The sequence below is a fragment of the Equus asinus genome, chromosome 17 (assembly GCF_041296235.1).
Source record: "Equus asinus isolate D_3611 breed Donkey chromosome 17, EquAss-T2T_v2, whole genome shotgun sequence".
NCBI lineage: Eukaryota > Metazoa > Chordata > Mammalia > Perissodactyla > Equidae > Equus > Equus asinus.
The window spans coordinates 44,391,668-44,408,223 of record NC_091806.1 but is presented as its reverse complement, the minus strand read 5'-3'; the positions used below and the strand labels follow the sequence as shown (position 1 = coordinate 44,408,223).

The 16,556-nt window shown below is 53.7% G+C and overlaps 2 protein-coding genes across 2 annotated transcripts; one reads left to right on the top strand and one right to left on the bottom strand.

The window, feature by feature from the left end:
* Window positions 1-1,276: 1,276 nt before the first annotated feature.
* Window positions 1,277-12,304, bottom strand: CCS (copper chaperone for superoxide dismutase). The gene is made up of 8 exons (XM_014844755.3): window positions 12,173-12,304; window positions 11,762-11,834; window positions 6,992-7,129; window positions 6,608-6,785; window positions 5,913-5,973; window positions 1,884-1,961; window positions 1,709-1,812; window positions 1,277-1,602 (listed from the first exon to the last, which is right to left on the bottom strand). Exons 1-8 carry the CDS (start codon window positions 12,209-12,211, stop codon window positions 1,449-1,451), a joined length of 825 nt encoding a protein of 274 aa, XP_014700241.2. The 5' UTR covers window positions 12,212-12,304; the 3' UTR covers window positions 1,277-1,448.
* A 166-nt stretch (window positions 12,305-12,470) lies between these two features.
* CCDC87 (coiled-coil domain containing 87) lies at window positions 12,471-15,420 on the top strand. Its single transcript, XM_014844754.3, has one exon. It carries the CDS (start codon window positions 12,471-12,473, stop codon window positions 15,045-15,047), a length of 2,577 nt encoding a protein of 858 aa, XP_014700240.3. The 3' UTR covers window positions 15,048-15,420.
* Window positions 15,421-16,556: the final 1,136 nt, after the last annotated feature.

Below are 16,556 nucleotides of genomic sequence, written 5' to 3'. Positions count from 1 at the left end.
CAAGCAGCTTAGCCACAAAAGGGTTAAATCTGGCTATAATTCGAGAACCAAGGTACGAGGAGGTCAGGGGCTGGTTGCGGGCAGAGTCCAAGGGGAGTTCCTGTAATGATCTGGAGGTGAGGAAAGACAGCCTGAGCTCCAGGCTTAAAAGGATTTGGTTCACCAGGAACCAAGTGGAGCTGGAAAACAACCAGCGAAGGTTTGGCTGAGCACAGGAATGATGAGCAGCGTCCAAGGGCTGGGGTGAGAGGCAGAGCCAACGGCCTCGAGAGGAAGCCGGCAGGGCCTGGGCAGTGGGAGGAGAGCCAGGCGCAAGCAAGCCAAGACCAACTCGCTGGAAAGCCATCAGCCTGGTTCCAAGCAGGCAGGGTAAGGGGCAAAGTCTGTACTCCGACAGGCCACCTCGTCATCAAAGCAGCTTTGTCATGGATGAGCAAGCCTGACACAGTCCAGTGGGGGAAGGGTGGGGGGCAAAACAGATGAGTGGGGAGGCCTAGAACCCCTGGCCCCACACACGAATCCCTGGATACTGGCCATCCTTGTGAGGGGAGCTTGGCTGCAGCTGCCTCCAGGGGCCCCGCTTGGCTTCAGACTCACAGCCACTGCTCCTTTAACTTACCATGTGCCAGGTCCTGTGCCAAGGACTTGACTTATTAGACTAATTATGAGGCTTTTACTTGTGAGTAAAGAAATCAACTCAAGCCAGACTAATTTTTAAAAAGTGGGGGGATGCATTGGGAGGATACAGGAATGTCTCTTGACCCCCAGGTCAGGAGGTAGCTGGCCTCAGGAAAGGCCCAGACTGGCGACTCTGGAGCATCTGGCATTCTCCAGCAACTCTTGGGTTCTCCCTGTGCATCTGCCTCATCCCGCCTCCTTGGCAGACAGGCTTTTTCTGATATTCAGTTGATAAGGCAGGGAGAAGAGGGCCACCCGCAGTCCCCATATTCCCACATTACAGATCCAGCCACAGGGAGAAACTAAAGTGGGATCTGCTCTGATTTCTCAGGGAAAGGAAGGCCCTGCCTGGGTCAGGTGTCCATGTTGGTTACAATCAGCCATAGTGACGGGGACAGGCCACAGACATAAATATGGCTGCTGTGGCCCTTCACTGTGACCCTGAGGAGGAGGACGTGGCCCTCATATGTGTATGGATTTGAATACAGTTTTGTTTGGCTCCAAGGCCAAGAGGTGGCCCTTGATGGGGATGACAGAGGCAGAAGGACTGTGTTCACCAAGCCCATTAACGGACATGAGACATGGACGAAACACAAAGTTCCATATGAAAATAAAACTTTAATTTGTCAAGGGAACGTCACAGCAGCCCCTATACACCCCTTACCCTATTTCTCCCAGGACGGGGCCAAGGAGGGCCTCCCTCTGCTCCCTCTGGAAGTGGACGGTGCTCAGCTGGGAGGACAGAAACAGACCCGAGGCTGAGGCTGTGCTCAGAGGTGGGCAGCGGGCTGGGCCGGCTCCTTTCGTCCCTTGCCAGCGATGGGCCGGCCTCGCTCCTCCCAGATGGTGAGGCCGTCGCAGGTGCAGAGCTGCTTGGGGTTCTGGAAAAGGCCAGCGGAGCGTGCGATGATGCCACAGGCCAACCTGTAGAAGGATACATAGTCAAGAGTGGGCACCCGTCCGGGCCCCTGGAGGGTTCTGTGTGCATTGCTGGCAGAGCACAGCTTCCTGCTGGGGCGGCATTCCTCACCTCTCTCCTGAGTTCCCCGTGATCTTGGATAAGGGATGGCCGCCCTGGCCCAGGTCGTCTTCGCCCTCATCGATGACCAGGCTTCGGCCAATCACATCCCACACCTTTAAGAGAAGACAACGGCCTCAGACAGTGGACCTGTTAGGAAAGGTGCCCGCCTTCCTCTCCACCTTACCTTCAGCTGCTCATCCTCTATCCTGAAGACGGCTCGGCCCTCAGCGTCAGCGTGGACATTCCCCAGGTCTCCACGGTGCTGCAATGAGGCCCAGGGAGAAAGGGGCACATGGCACACAGCTGCTAGCTTCTGGCTTCCCAGTATCTTATTCCCCAAAAGTACCAGTGTCCTCCTGTGGGTGCAGCCCAGTAGGATGAAGGGACAGCCCAGGACACAAGGAAGACAACTGGATGCTCCCTCCCTGGAACTGAAATCCTGGGCAGAATGACAGTGCTCTGAAAATAGCCAGTGACCCCCCTTCCTAGGAAGTCATGCCCACTTGACCACAGTGTTTCTCCTACGAGGCCGCTGCCCAGCCCTGCATCCTGGCCTCAGAAGCTAGCCCGGTTCCTCCTTCTTTCTAAGCCTAGTTCTCAGCCTCCTGATGACTCTATGAGCCCTTGGCAGTCTGCAGTCTCCCTGGCCTTAAGTTGGCCAAGCTTGGCTTCTTGACCATCAGAGGCAGCCAGCATCCTTTCCCTGACGTCCAGCCTCCAGGAGCAGAGAAAAGAAACACACAGGGCAAAGGCTCCTGTTGCCCCCCTCAGGGAGCTGGCTCTGCCCACCTTCTCCCTTGGAGATAGCGAATGTCATAACACATCTAGGAAGCACCTCCTACATCAAATACCCTCTGCCAGGCACAGTGGTGGGGGGAGGTGCATACGTGGCGACCACCCCCAACAGGCTTGCGGCACGGCGGGGAGCCAGATGTGGAACAGACTAGTGATTACAAAACACAGGATCAGTACAACAGTGAGTGTGTTTTCTGGTGACAAGACCTTACTGGTGAGTCAGAAGCCCACGTCAGTGCATATAAATTATCCCAACCTGACACTTCAGGCAGAAGCCAGTGCCTGTGCCAATGTGGGCTGGTACACGTGGCCTTGCTGCAAAGCACACTCACAGAGCATGTTTCTGTGTGATGGGGCTGACAAGCAGCAAGAAGAGCCACTTCTGCTTTATCTTGTTTTCCAGAGAGCCATCTGCTGCTTACACCTGGCACTGTTTGTTACGCCCTGTGTTGGGGGCTTTTATGGCAGAAAGTTCAAGGAGCGGGAGGCCACGATCCAGAGCCTTGAGGAGTGTTTTCAGGACTGGGCCGAGGGAGGGAGCAGCCTGGCAGCATGGCTCGGACGCAGGAGCCAGCAGCAGCGGCTCACGAGAAGCAGCATTTCCAGTTCCTCCCCTGCACACGGGTGGGTGGAACTGGGCTGGGTGGCCTTGAACGTCATACCAAGTAGCCAGGCAGGCCTTGTACCCTCGGGCACTGGGGAGCCAAGGAGGGTTTCAGGCAGGGGCATGACAAGGTTACTCCATGCTTTGGAGCAATCCCTCTAATACAGCATATGAAGAGAAAGGATTGGAGGGGGATGGGGAGAGATGGGAGGGGAGCTTAAAGACCAGTTAGGAGACGTGCAAAGGGACAACCAGGCCTGGATGTAAATTCTCACACTGAATTCACTTCCGTCTGGGCAAAACCAGAGCTGAAATTCAAAAGAAACTTGCTGGTCACCATGGTGGCCTTGGCCACACAGCTCTTCTCCAGTCTTCCTCTGTCTGTCTCAAGGGCTTGAGAGAGCAGAGCAGCTGGCTCCAGCCTCTTTGGATTTCCTGCCAGAGAGGGGCCCGGGCCAGGGCACAGGTCGCCAGGTGGTCTCTTGCCCTTCAGAAACCTCCGCTTCATAAGAGCCACAGGGCCGCCAGTTCGCAGAGGCTCCGTGCTGGTTCAGGCCTTGAGGCTTTGCTACGGGGCTTCCTCTGCTGAGCCCACCATTCCCACTCTTCCTTCTTCCCCTGCCTCATTCCTGCTCAGCACATTTCAAGGCTCAAAGAGGAAGACAGCCTCTGAGACGCAGAGCTCCTGTATTCACAACCCTTTGTGCCCACAGTGAGTGTGGGCTGGACCTAGTGTCACTTCTAGGATTAGGTTACAAAAGAGTGTGCCTTCAGTCTTGGATGCCCTCTCTCCCTCACTCTCCCACTTGCTCTGAGGGAAGCCGGCTGCTGTGTTGTGAGCTGCCCTGGGGAGAGGCCCATGTGGCAAGGGACTGATGTCTCTGGCCAACAGCCAGGGAGGCCCTGAGGGGCTTGCCAACAGCAACATGAGTGAGCGTGGAAGAGATTCTCCCCACGTGGGGCCTTGAGATGGCTGCAGCCCCAGCCAACACCTTGATGGCAGCCTGTGAGAGACCCCCAGCTAAGCTGTGCCCAGATTCCTGCCCCAGATAAACTGCGAGATGATATATGCTTGTTGTTCTAAACCCCTAAGTTTGGAGTAATTCCATTCGCAGCAACAGACAACTGATCACCCTGAACACAAGTGTGGCACTGTGCAACGGGCCCACAGAAAGCCTTCTCCAACTTGCCGGGGGCGGGACAGGGAGTAAAAACTTTTGACCGTTAGAAATATGACAGAGCTGTCAAAAGTCCACAAAATCAATTACATGAATTAAGAAATACATACCAAAAAAAGGGAAATACATACCAGATTTTCATTTGTTTCATGGTGGAAAGTTCCAAACTTTCATCAAGGTAGAAAATCAAAACCAAGAAAGCCTGAGAGTCCTGGGAGGGTGTAAGGAGGAGTCGCCAGTTCCTAGGACCAGGACCCTGGGCCTTCCTGGTACTGAACCTCCAAGGAGGAGGAACACACACCACCAGAAGCAGGGGAAATGGTCTTAGGTATGTGTCAACAGTGCTTTAGGAAACATTAAATCACTGAGAGAGAAGGCAGTCCTCCTGGGATGACATCCAGGACAAAGTTTCAGTTTGGTGTTAACAGGTCTTTAACACCCAACATTGGCTAATCACTTTAACAAAGATATAGCAGGCCTCAGTCCCTAGTGGGACTCTAACAACCCTTTCTAGGCCTGCACTGATTTATTTTTTTTTTTTTTTGCTGAGGAAGATTGGCCCTGAGCAAACATCTGCTATCAATTTTCCTTTTTTTTTTTTTTTTACTTGAGGAAGATTAGCCCTGAGCTAACATCTGTGACAATCTTTCTCCATTTTATATGTGGGTTGCCACCACAGCATGGCTGACAAGTGGTGTAGGTCTGCGCCCAGGATCCAAACCCACAAACCCAGGCTGCTGAAGCGGAGTACATCAAACTTAACTACTACGCCACAGGGCTGGCCCCCATTGATTTATTTTTACAATGATCCGATCCTCCTCTTATGGCTGCAAGGACTGGTTTTCCAGTCTCTGTGGCAATATCAAGTTTCTTGTTAAAAATAAATCTACCTTAATTATATGAAATGATATCTTGATTTGCTTCAAAACAACAGTGGAGAAGGGCCAGGGGCGCAGATGAAACAGGACCGGCCATGAGCTGGTAACTGTTAAAGCCGGGTGAAGCGGACAAGGAGGTTCAGGACACCAGTTTCTCTACTTTGGAATATGTTTGAAAGCTTCTGTGATAGATGAAAACGTTAAAAATAACTAAATTTACCTAAGGAAAAGAAGTGAGTCCATTTAAATCAAAATATCGAGTAACTAACAGAAGAAATAGTACTGAGATAAGGCGAAAATCACTAAGGCAGGATGTAACTCACTGCTGTTGGGGAAACAATTCTCTGGTGAAAAACGAAACCAGGACCAGGAGTTGGGGCATCAGCAACAGCCTTGTTAGTATAGGTAAAACTTTCGACTTCCACACCGTCACCTTCTCCAGGGAGCTTCCTCCCGCTGCCCGTGCCCCTGGGGCTGGATCAGGTGCCTGCTGGGCTCCCGGGCCTCCCACAGGCTCCTCTGACTGTCCCGCAGCCACAGAGTCCTCAGTGGTCTCTCTCACGGGACTGCGAGCTCCTAGTGGGCAGGCCTTGGTCACAGAGAGTGTCAATAAATGTTTCCAAACTGAACCAAATAAAGTGAGGAGACAAGACGCCACCAAAAAGTGTCTCGGACTCGGAGGCCCCCAGAGCTACCTGTCCTGTCTCTGAGACCCTGGGTCCTCTCTCAGCCCAGGCCTTGCTCAGATGGACACTTACCCGCTCAGAGTCCTGGGGGCCCCCGTGAGACGTTCCATCAGGGTTAAAGTGGTCCCCACAGCTAAGAAGAAAAGGCAGCCAGCGGTCAGCGAAATAAGAGCCCCTGGCCCGGTGATCTATCCTCTTACGTAAAGTACATTTGTTTCATTCTCTCACTCATTCATTTACTCACTCATTCATTCACTCACTCATTTGTTTACTCACTCACTCATTCATTCAACAAACAGGCCCACTATGTGCCAGGCTTTGGATTGAGGGCACTAAGAATTGGACGTGGGTCCTGCCCCCAGTAAGCTTCCAGGGGAGTCACAGATGCGTAAACAACTAATTGCATCATAGTGTGACAAACACCATGACACGGGGACCTGCCCTTCCTGTGTCCAGCAGTCAGCTTCCATCTCAGGCAGTAAGGTGGCTAAGCGCAGGAGCATCAAAGTAAGATTTGGGTTCAAAACTCCACTCTACCATTTATGCGCTCTGGGGCCTCTGACAAGTCATTTCATGTCTTTGTGCCTCAGTTTCCTCATCTATAGACTGGGTCTGTGTCTATGTGACTCAAGGGTACCTGCGAGAACCAAGTGTGTGTGTGTGTGTGTGTGTGTGTGTGTGTAAAGGGCTGAATACAGTCCCCTGCACATAGTGGGGACACAACTGGGGTGATGAGGATGCCAAAAGGGAGGTTCTAGATGATTTACCTGTTGCAGTTCCTTGTGAGGTCCCCGAACTGGTGGACGTGGAGCCCGTGCGGCCCAGGCTCCAGGCCGTCAATGGTCCCCTCAATGAGGCAGCGCTCTGGGGTCAGCTGTAGGAAGCGCACCACCCCCTGCACGGGGCCAGGCCCCCCGAGAATGGCCACTGCTGCCCCCAGATTCTCTGCAAGGCATCAGACACCCGGGCTGGCTCACCAACTCACCCAGCCCCACCTCCTGCATCAGCTCAGGAAGGGCACGGAGAGAGCCCCACAGAACTTTCACGCCTTGCCCAACCCAAAGCCCCAAAAGCCTATGGTTAGATTTGCAGTAGCCCCAGGCCACCACCCCCGCAGAGAGGCCAAGGCCAGGGCCACAGTGGTTACTTACCCAATATGCCACTGCCCATGCCCTTGAGTACTGCCTGCCGCCCCGTGCCTTCAAGGATGGCCTGCACCTTCTGGCTGGGCAGTGTGGTCTGCACCACAACCATCTGGTTCTCCAACTGCACCTCCACACTCTGGACACCTGGGAGAGGAAGTGGGCAGAGGGCAGCAGAGGGCTAGCACCCCTGTGCTGGGAGCAGGGAAGAGAGAAACAGATGGCGATCCCCCATCCCCACCTTCATCCATCTTCCCACGGCCGGAGGCAAGCTAGGGAGCTGCCTTCTAGCTGTGTGAGGCTCTTAACCTCTCTGGGTCTGTTTCTTTATATATAAAGCGGGGATAATACCACCTCACCCCCACGATAGCTGTGCGTCCTGATTACATGCCAGGCATTATTTGTAACTTTTGAAACATAGATAATTCTTTTAAAATGTTTTTACAAAAATGGGCTATCAATCACTGCATCATACATGATAGCCAAAAGGTGATGCCCGTCACGTGACAAATGGAAAAAAAAACCTGTGTAGCCACACAATGGAGCACTACTCAGCCATAAAAAGGAACAGAGCACTGACACCTGCTACAACATGGGTGAACCTTGAAAACTAAGTTAAGCGAAAGCAAGTCACAAAAGACTACATATTAGATGATGCCATTCTGGATGAAACGTCCAGAACAGGTAAATCTCAAGACAGAAAGCAGATTAGGAGGTGGGACAAAAGGAAGGTGATAGCTAAAGGGTACAATTAAAATTGATAGTGGTGATGGTTGCACAACTCTAAGAACATACTAACAACTAAGAATACACGAAAAATGACTGAATGACTGGAATTGAAATTCCAAGCCTTTTAAGAGAATTCTCGAATCCTGAGCCAGCACACAGGGGATAGGTTGGGAACTATAATGCTGCTCTCCCCTGGAGGGCTTACACCATCCTGCTTTGATCTTAGTGTGTTTGTTGCCGTGCAGGGCAAACTCAAGGGAGCCACGGGCGTCCAGAAGACACAGGCTACGTGAGGAATTTCACTCTCTGTTAAGCTGGTGCTCTGTGAACGGATGGTTACGCTGACTGTCGGCTTCATCCTTGGCTTCCCTCCTCCATATTCTTACGACAAATGCGTGCTGGGTGTAGAGGAGGCCAGAGTCAGGAAAAGCACCAGCCCTTGTCCAAGGGAGCTCACAGGCTGCGGGAGAACCCAGACTGTGCCCGGATCAACCATCAGGCAGAGAACGGAATAAGAGCCCCCGAGGTACAGACAAGGTCCCTCAGCTGTTCAGATTCCTTCCAGCTCAAAGGAGGCAAAACCGGGACTTCCTACTGGGAGGAGGGAGCACTGAGACAGGAATATTTGGTCTGTGGTTACAGAGGTCTCATCGGCTTGCTTCTTCAGCTCCCCTGTGGCACTGGGGACACCGTTGGGGGAGGGGCGCAATTTGTAACAGATCAAACAGACACACCTATCTCCTCCCCTGCAAGTACAGGGCGGGCGATGCTGTGAGAAGAAAACCCTGCAAATAACCAAACTGCCCCTCACTTCACAGAACATCTCATCCGGGGCCACCCGGCAGCCTGCGAAGCCTTGGGGCTCCAGGTCGACCTGGAGGAGCCAATGGCCGCAAAAGGAATGTAGGCAGGACGGCAGGGAACTCTTGTGGCCTGAGCCTCCAGACTATGCCAAGAACTGCGTGCTCCGCTTTGCACACATCAGGACAGTGATACTGTCCTCAGCTGGAAACAAGACTAGAAGGTTACACAACTGGCTCAAGGTCACAAAGGCTGGAAGGCAGCCTGTCCAAGCCCCAAACTGATGCCTGTTCCCCTTGCCCCACAGGAAGTAGGGTTGGGCCCCAAAGGACTGATTGAGTTCCCAGGCCTCGGATAAGCATGCAGTGTGGGAGGTTTCAGTTATGCACCTGTCTATCCTTCATTTAACAAACGTACACTAAGCACCTATCATGGGCCACGTTCCAGGCAGTGGGGACACAGCAAGGAACAAATCAGGTGATGTCTCTGCCCCATGCAGAGCACGTGTTCCAGGGCAGGGATGTAGATATCAAATACACGCACAAGAGAGATTCAGAGAGTGAAAAGTGTGACCAATGAATCAGGTGTCAGGAACAACGGTGGGGTGACCACTTAGGCTGGTCAAGGAAGGTCTCTCTGAGCCTTTAAGCAAAGGCCTAAATGTAGCTAGGGAAGGGCATTCCAGTAGAGGGAACAACATGGGCAAAGACCCTGGGGAGGAATGACATCGATGTGTTCTAGAAAGAGAAAAGAAGGTCAATGTGGCTGGAGCTGGGAGTCAAGAGAATGGGAAGATACGAAGCTGTAAGTGGAGATCAATCAAGCAAAGCCCTGTAGGCAACAGGGAAGAATTTGGACTTTAACTTTAACGCAATGGGAGGCCATCGGGAGAGGCCATGAGTGTAGTGCTTGAGTGTGTGGGCTCTGAAATTGAAATCCTGAGTCTGCCACATACTAGCTGTGTGGTCTTAGACAAGTTACTCAACCTTTCTGTTGAGTTTTCTATTCAGTTTCTTCAGAGGGTTACTGAAGGCCTAAATGAGTTATCTCATACATAGCACTTAGAGCAGTGCCCAGCCCACGGGAAGCTCTCAACGCTGTTACTACAAGACTTAAGCATGGGAATGACATTATCCAGTGTACGATTTTAAAAATCACTCTAGCTTTTATATGGAAAAGCTATTGGAGGGGGCAAGAGAGGCAACAGGGAGCCCAAAGATGAGGACCTTGTGTGGGTCAAGGAGAGGTGAGGTGGCTTGAACCGGTGTGAGGGCTGAAGTATGGAAAAAGAGACGCTGGATTCTGAGTACGTTTTAGACAGAGCAGACAAGACTTTCTGATGGACGGGCTTGGGCACAGGTGGGTTCCTGCTCTGGGGTCTCCTAACAAGAGCTGATTCTCTGCTCCTGAAGTGGGAGGGCCCCGAGTGAGAAGCTCCTGGTGACTATGAACTTCCTGAACTCTGGAGCTGCGTCTGAACCAAGAAGAAGGCTGGCTCTCCAGTTGAACAGTTCACTTCCGCTGGGTTGGTGGAGCGTGGCCAGGTCAGCCTTTGTTTAGCTCAGAGTCCAGCGAGGGAGAAAAGATAAGGCCACAGGGAACTCTAGGGTACGTGTTAAGGGTTCAAGGAAGCGAGGCTTGGGCTGGGAGCTCCTCCCACCCACCCCTAGGAGGAGAGCTGAGCCCTCTTCCCCAAAGGCCCAGGCCTCCTGGAGAGGGCAAATCACTCACTCATTCAATCTCTGTCTGTCTCTCTCTCTCCCCGCATTCTTGGAAAGTACAACTTCCCTGCCAGCCCCCGAGAAAGCCAAGCTGGTTCCAGTTACCCAGACCAGAAAACCCGGAGTCACCAGAAGTCTTCATCTGTGCCTATCTAGCCTGCCGAGGGCTAAAAACAGAAAGCCCAGCTGTCTGCTCTCCCAGCAAGAACGTTTTATGGGAAGTGGAGAGCCCAACATCCTCGAAGGCTTTGGTCAGAACACTCCACTCTCAGAGGAATGGCTCAATCTTCTCAGACCCTCACCCACCATCCCCAAACACATAGTCTAAGCACACCCAGCTTCGAGATCTGTCCGCTCATGCCCCGGGCCAACCACGTTACCACCTGTAAACCCTTCGTCTCATAACTCCTAAGATTTAGCGGGCTCTCACTACACGCTAAAGACCTCCCCTCCCCCGCTCTGTCTTTCTTTTAAATATTTTAAGCACCGTGTGGGAGCTCCTGCCCCGCCTGGTTCCCTCCCACCCAAGGCGGCTGCAGAGGTGGGGTCCTGGACTCCGCTTGCCCACGTTCCTGGCACCTGCAGCCAACAAGCGCTGGAGAGCTTGCACGAGACTTTTTTAAAGCGCTTTATACGTATTAACTAATCTACTCTTCACGGCTATCCTCCAGAGTAGCTTCTGTTATCACACCCACTTAAACGCTGAAGAAACAGAGGCACAAAATGTCACATGCATGAGGTTTCAGTGCCTTTAAGTGGCAAAGAGGGGATCTGAAACCTAACGGTCTAACTCCACAGCACATACCACTAACGACTACGACACACTGCTGCCCTGTACAGAGCCAAGCGGGACCACTGTCCCAGCCTCAAAACCCACCTCATCTCGTCTCCTCCCAGAACTGCTTCCAAGAGCAATGCTTGCGGGCTTATCTTCACCTGAGGGCAGGGTCTGTGCCTGAAACACCTGTGAACCCTTCTCCCTAAAAAGCCCCCAGTGTCTGGTCCATTCCTGCTGGATGACTAGAGGGATATTTAACAGAACCAAAGGAAGGCAGTTCCCAGGGCCATGCTGCTAGCTCTGCCTACTCAGATCTTTCCAACTTTGCCAGGTCGCCTCCAGACCAGCTAGGTGGCTAAGAATCAGGACCTGCTTAGGATGGAACTTGGCCAGGGCTGCCATTTGCTTTGTCAAGATTATGCTGTTTCCCAAGCAAGAATTGCCTGCTTTCCAGGGAACTCCCTCTGCAGGTGGGGCCGTACTCTCCCTTGCCCCACATTTTCTGGGCCCCTGGGGTTTAAGACACCAGGACAGGCAGTTAGAGCCAGGAGAGGGTTCTGACAGGGCAGACTTGAGACCCGTCCTCTAGGCTCTGCCTCTGGGTCTCCGCGTGGCTCTGAGAACATTCCTTCCTCTCTCTGGGCCTCAGTTCCTGCGTCTGTAAAATCGGAGTAGGGTTGGTCTGAGAGATTTGCCTGCCCCTCCCAGAGGCCTCTGGACTATCCGCAGAAAAGTTTATCTGGCTCTTACCTGCCACCCCTTGCAGGGACGTGCGCACCGCGTCCACGCAGCTCTGACAGGTCATCTGCACCGCGAACTCCAGCTGCAAGGGCGGCAGGGACGGGCCGATGAAAGCTGGGGACCCCTCTTGCTTGTGGCCCTATTTCACTACCTCCCCTTGTGACCACCCCAAACACCTGGGGAAACGCCCCACGTGACCCCTCCTCAAGCGCCTTCTTCATTATCACTCATGATCATTCCAGGTCCAACACCCCTCAACATTAACGCCCAGGGCCCTGCTACTGTCGCACCCCACTTTCACGCCCCCGCCCCAGGCCCCGCCCCGGGTGCCCGCTTCTCCCCCACTTCCCGAGTTGATGATCACCCCAGGGCCCAAGGCTCTCTGCCGGCGAGACTCCCACACGAGGCCTCGACCCTCACCGTGCAGGCGGTCCCGCTGTCCCCTGACTCCGACGCCATCTCGGACCCAGTCACCGGCCGGAGGACCTCTACTGCTCGGGTCCAGAAGCGCAAACCCGGAGCAGCGTCGCGGGAAGGCGGAGCGCCGGAAGGCACACCTTGCCCCGCCTCCTGGTGCGTGAGCACGCAAGGCCCCGCCCCCAACACCCTCCGACTCGTGAGCACGGACCGCGCAGGCGCACTCCGGCTGTCCGGGCCTGGTTGCCTTAGTAACCGTTCGGCTTCCTCTGCGCTGTCTGACCGCGCCGCCGGCGCTGAGATGGAGCCCTACAAGCCGGAATCCGAGCTTCAGCGGTTTTACCACCGGTTGCTGCGTCCGCTATCGCTCTTCCCCCGCCCGGCGACGCGCCCAGAGTCTCAGAAGCGCCTCCCGCAGGAGGCCCCGTTGCTGCTGCCCCTGCCGGTCTCGCGGCTGACCGTGGCGTCGCTCTGCCGCCAGGTGGCCCAGCGGCTGGCGAGCAGCGGGCTAGCGGCGCAGCTGCCTCCTGAGGGCCGACTCCGTTTCACTGAGGTCATCCTGGACGAGCTAAAGTGCAGCTGGCAGGAGCCTCCCGCCGAACCTAGTCTGAGCCATTTGAACAACCAGAGGCTGCGGAAGCGGCTTCAGGTCTACGTGCTGCTCAGCAGCGAGCAGCTCTTCTTACGCTACCTGCACCTGCTGCAGACCATGTCGACCTCCCGAGGTGTCTTTACGGAATCAGCCACGCTCACCCGGTTGGCCGCCAGCCTCGCCAGGGACTGCACGGTCTTCCTCACCAGCCCCGAGGTCTACCGTGGCCTGCTCGCTGACTTCCGCGCGCTGCTGAAAGCGGAGCAGGCCCAGGGCGGCGTGCACACACTGCGTGCCCTCGGTCGCGGCGGGGCTTTCAAGCTCTCCCCGAGCCTATGGCCTCACAGCACCGGCTTCGCCCAAGTGCCATGCTCCAGCCTCAATCTGAACTACCTCATCCAACTCAGCCGCCCGCCAGAGTTTCTCAGTAGGCCTGGGTCGGATCCAGTGAAGGAATTGATGTCTATCCCCCAGCTGAAGAGGACAAAGCCTGTCCGCTGGCTGCCCTCCTTGCAAAAGAAGAGAGAAAGCGACTTCAGTTCCTCACAGGTTGTGAAGTACTCTGTGGCTCCCACCAGCGGGCCCCCGCCCACCTCCCACTTGCCCCTCTCTTCCCAGCCCCGGAGGGGCCAGTCCATGCCCTCTTTGCGTGAGGGCTGGAAGCTAGCAGATGAGCTGGGCATTCCTCCTCTCCCCCCTCGCCCCTTAACCCCGTTGGTCCTGGTTGCAGAGAGCAAACCAGAGCTGGCAGGGGACACGGTGGCTGAGGACCTGAAGCAGCTGATAAAGAACATGAAATTGGAGTGGACTGGCTACTCGCCGCTGGACTCAGGCCTGCCCCCGCTCCTGGGGGCCCTGACCCGCCGCCCAGCTGCAGCATATCGCATGGAAGAGCTGCAGAGAATGTTGAAGGGCCTCAAGGAGGAAGAAGCCTTGGGGCAGTGGGGCCTCCAGTCCCCCAAAAGCCCTCCACTTCAACCACAGCCAATGACTGTTCCTTTGAAGCTAAGAAATCAGGCCGTGGTCCAGGCAGCTGCTGTCCGGGTCTCTGAGAGGAACTTTTTGGACTCCTTCCATGTTGATGGGGCTGGAGTCCTATACAACCACCTGGCTGGTGAACTGGAACCCAAACTTATTGAAGAAATGGATATTGATCTCTTTGTTGGCAGTAGCATCAGGGAAATCTACAAGGAGTTGATGAGCCGTGTCTCTACTAACCACTTATCTTTTAACCAGGGACCCCTGGTTGAGCCTGCAGCAGAGAAAGACTGGTCGAGCTTCCTGACCTCAGCCTTTCTACGTCAAGAAAAACAGTATCGTATGATCAACCCCAACCTGGCCGGACTTTATTCCCAGAGAGAAAACACTGCACAGCCCAGCTCTGATAGGATGGTCTCCATTACGTCACTCCACGGAGGGAAAAGCTCGGAAAAGCGGTTAAACAGGGCGTCGTGGATGAACTGGTGCAAAACCACCACGACTGTGGATGATTACTTCAAGTACCTCACCAACCAGGACACAGATTTCCTCCACGTCATCTTCCAGATGTATGAAGAGGAGGTGCCTGTGGAGATCGTGGCCCCCGTCAGAGAGTCCCCAAAGATTCAGCACCCACCTCCCTTGCTAGAAGATGAAGAGCCAGACTTTGTGCCAGGAGAGTGGAATTGGGACACGGTGCTGGGGCAGAGGCTAGGAGCTAGGAAGACCAGCCTCCCGAGAGAACCCCACAAAATCCTGAGCCTGCAGGAGCGTCTGGAGCGGTTGTGGTCCATGCTTGAGGTCCCCGACAAGGACCGGCTGGACATGGCTATCAAATACAGCTCTAGTGCCCGTCTGAGGCAGCTGCCTTCGTTGGTGAATGCCTGGGAGCAGGTCCTGCAGCCCATTCAGTTGCGGGAGGGACTGCTGGGGAGACTGGAGTGGTTTGAGCGACATGCCTCCGACCCCAACCGCTTCTTCCAAAAGACTGACCTGGGTCTGAGTCGCTTCCTGGAGGAGAGTCAGTTCCGCAGCCGTCTACACAGGAAGCTCAATCAAGTGGAGGCTCCTTTGGCTTCCCTCCTGGAGGAGATCGAGTTAATCTTCGGTGAGCCAGTGACCTTCAAGGGGCGGCACTACCTGGACAAGATGAAGCGCGACAAAGTGGAGATGCTGTACTGGCTGCAGCAGTGGCGGCGGGCCCGCCACCTGGTCCGGGCCCAGAAGGCATCTCGCCAGTCGGCCCTGTTCAGGAGGCTCAGCAGCCAGTCTTTGGTAGCTCCTGGAAATAGTCCCAGTAACCTTTGACCGGGCCAAATGCCCTCAGATCCCTCCCTCACCCCCCAACACCCAGCAGCTCATCCAGACCTCTTGAGTGCTTTGGAAGAAGAAATATCTGGGAGTGCAGGGTGCAGGAACCTTGTGCTTCCGACTAGAGTAGGACTGAGATGAACACTTTGTTTTGACTGTGAAGTTCTCATAAGAGAACCCCCAAGCTCAGAATTTCCATTTATGTCAAGCCATGCACAATACAGCCAAAAATCTCATACGTTAAAAGAACTGAGATGGTCCCTTGGAGTTCACTGTAACGGGAAATGTCAAACAGAAGGAAACCGTCACCTTGGGAATCTCTCAGGTTCGCATCTCTGTCACACGACATTAAATTGGCTGATTCGAGCCCCAAATCAAGAGGCTCTCTGGCGTAATGATTACGAGCTAGGGCTGTGAAGTTAATAGATGTGGGTTTAGATCCTGGCTGTGTAACCTTGGGCAAATTACCTAACCATTCTGCACCTGGACCATCAAATGTCAGCTGCACGGCTTGGGTCCAGGTTGTCACTTCTTGCAGTTCTAGCAGATTGTTGGTAGAACTGAAAAGATTTATTAAATTTTTACCAGTTTCTACCAGCACGTGGTAGGAAGTACAGAAGGGTATGTACTGAAAAGTAAGCTGCCTGCACATCCCTGCCTGCACCACTTCAGTTCCCCTCCCCGGGGTCACAGCTGTTACCAGTTTCTTGTGTATCTCTTGACTCCCTCATTCAGCAAATATTTATTGAGCACTTACCAGATGTTACATGCTTGGTCTACAGCTCGGAACAAAACGAAACTCCTTTGTAGCGTTTACATCCTGCTGAGGAGACAGACCAGAAACCATAAACATAGTACCAAAGCACACTTAGGGAACGGAATGTTGGGGGGTGATAGATACTGTGGGAAAAGGAAAGAGTAGAGTAGGGTAAGAGGAAATAAGGGGTGAGGGAAGCAGTTTTAATTAGGGGAGTCAGCGTAGGCCTCACTGGGAAGGTAAGCTTTGAGCCAAGGCTTGAAGGAAGGGAAGAAGTGAGCCCCGTGGACATCTGGGACAACTTTCCTGACAGCCATTGCAAAGCCCCGAGTGCTGGAGTGTTCCAGAAAGCCAGTGGGGGTGGAGCAGAGCAAGGAGGAGAGATGAGTCGGAGGGGTCATAGTGAGGTGCCAGAGACAGGTTAGATTACATCAGGCCTCGTAGGCCATTGTATGAACTTCTGAGGTAGCCTATGCATATATGAGCATACATGTATATATCATCTATGCATATGTTTATAACTACACCAATGGTGGCACACTCTAGCCCTCTTTTGCCCTTTTCTTTTTTCACTTAACATTCCTCAAGCTCATTCCACATCAATACACATGGAGCCTCCTTGTTCTTTTTGATAGCTGTATAGTATTCCACTATGTGTATTTTTATTTTATTTAACTAGTCCTTTATTATTGTCCTTTATTACATTCACAAACAAAAACAATGTTCTAGAAAACATCCCTGTTCTTCTA

Excerpts from the sequence above, each read along its gene's own strand:
- CCDC87 (XM_014844754.3), top strand. The coding sequence starts at position 12,471 with ATGGAGCCCTACAAGCCGGAATCCGAGCTTCAGCGGTTTTACCACCGG.
- CCS (XM_014844755.3), bottom strand. The coding sequence starts at position 12,211 with ATGGCGTCGGAGTCAGGGGACAGCGGGACCGCCTGCACG. Across the intron at positions 11,835-12,172 it reads ACAGCGGGACCGCCTGCACG|CTGGAGTTCGCGGTGCAGAT; the intron begins GTGAGGGTCGAG and ends CCGCCCTTGCAG. Across the intron at positions 6,786-6,991 it reads CATGGGCAGTGGCATATTGG|AGAATCTGGGGGCAGCAGTG; the intron begins GTAAGTAACCAC and ends GATGCCTTGCAG.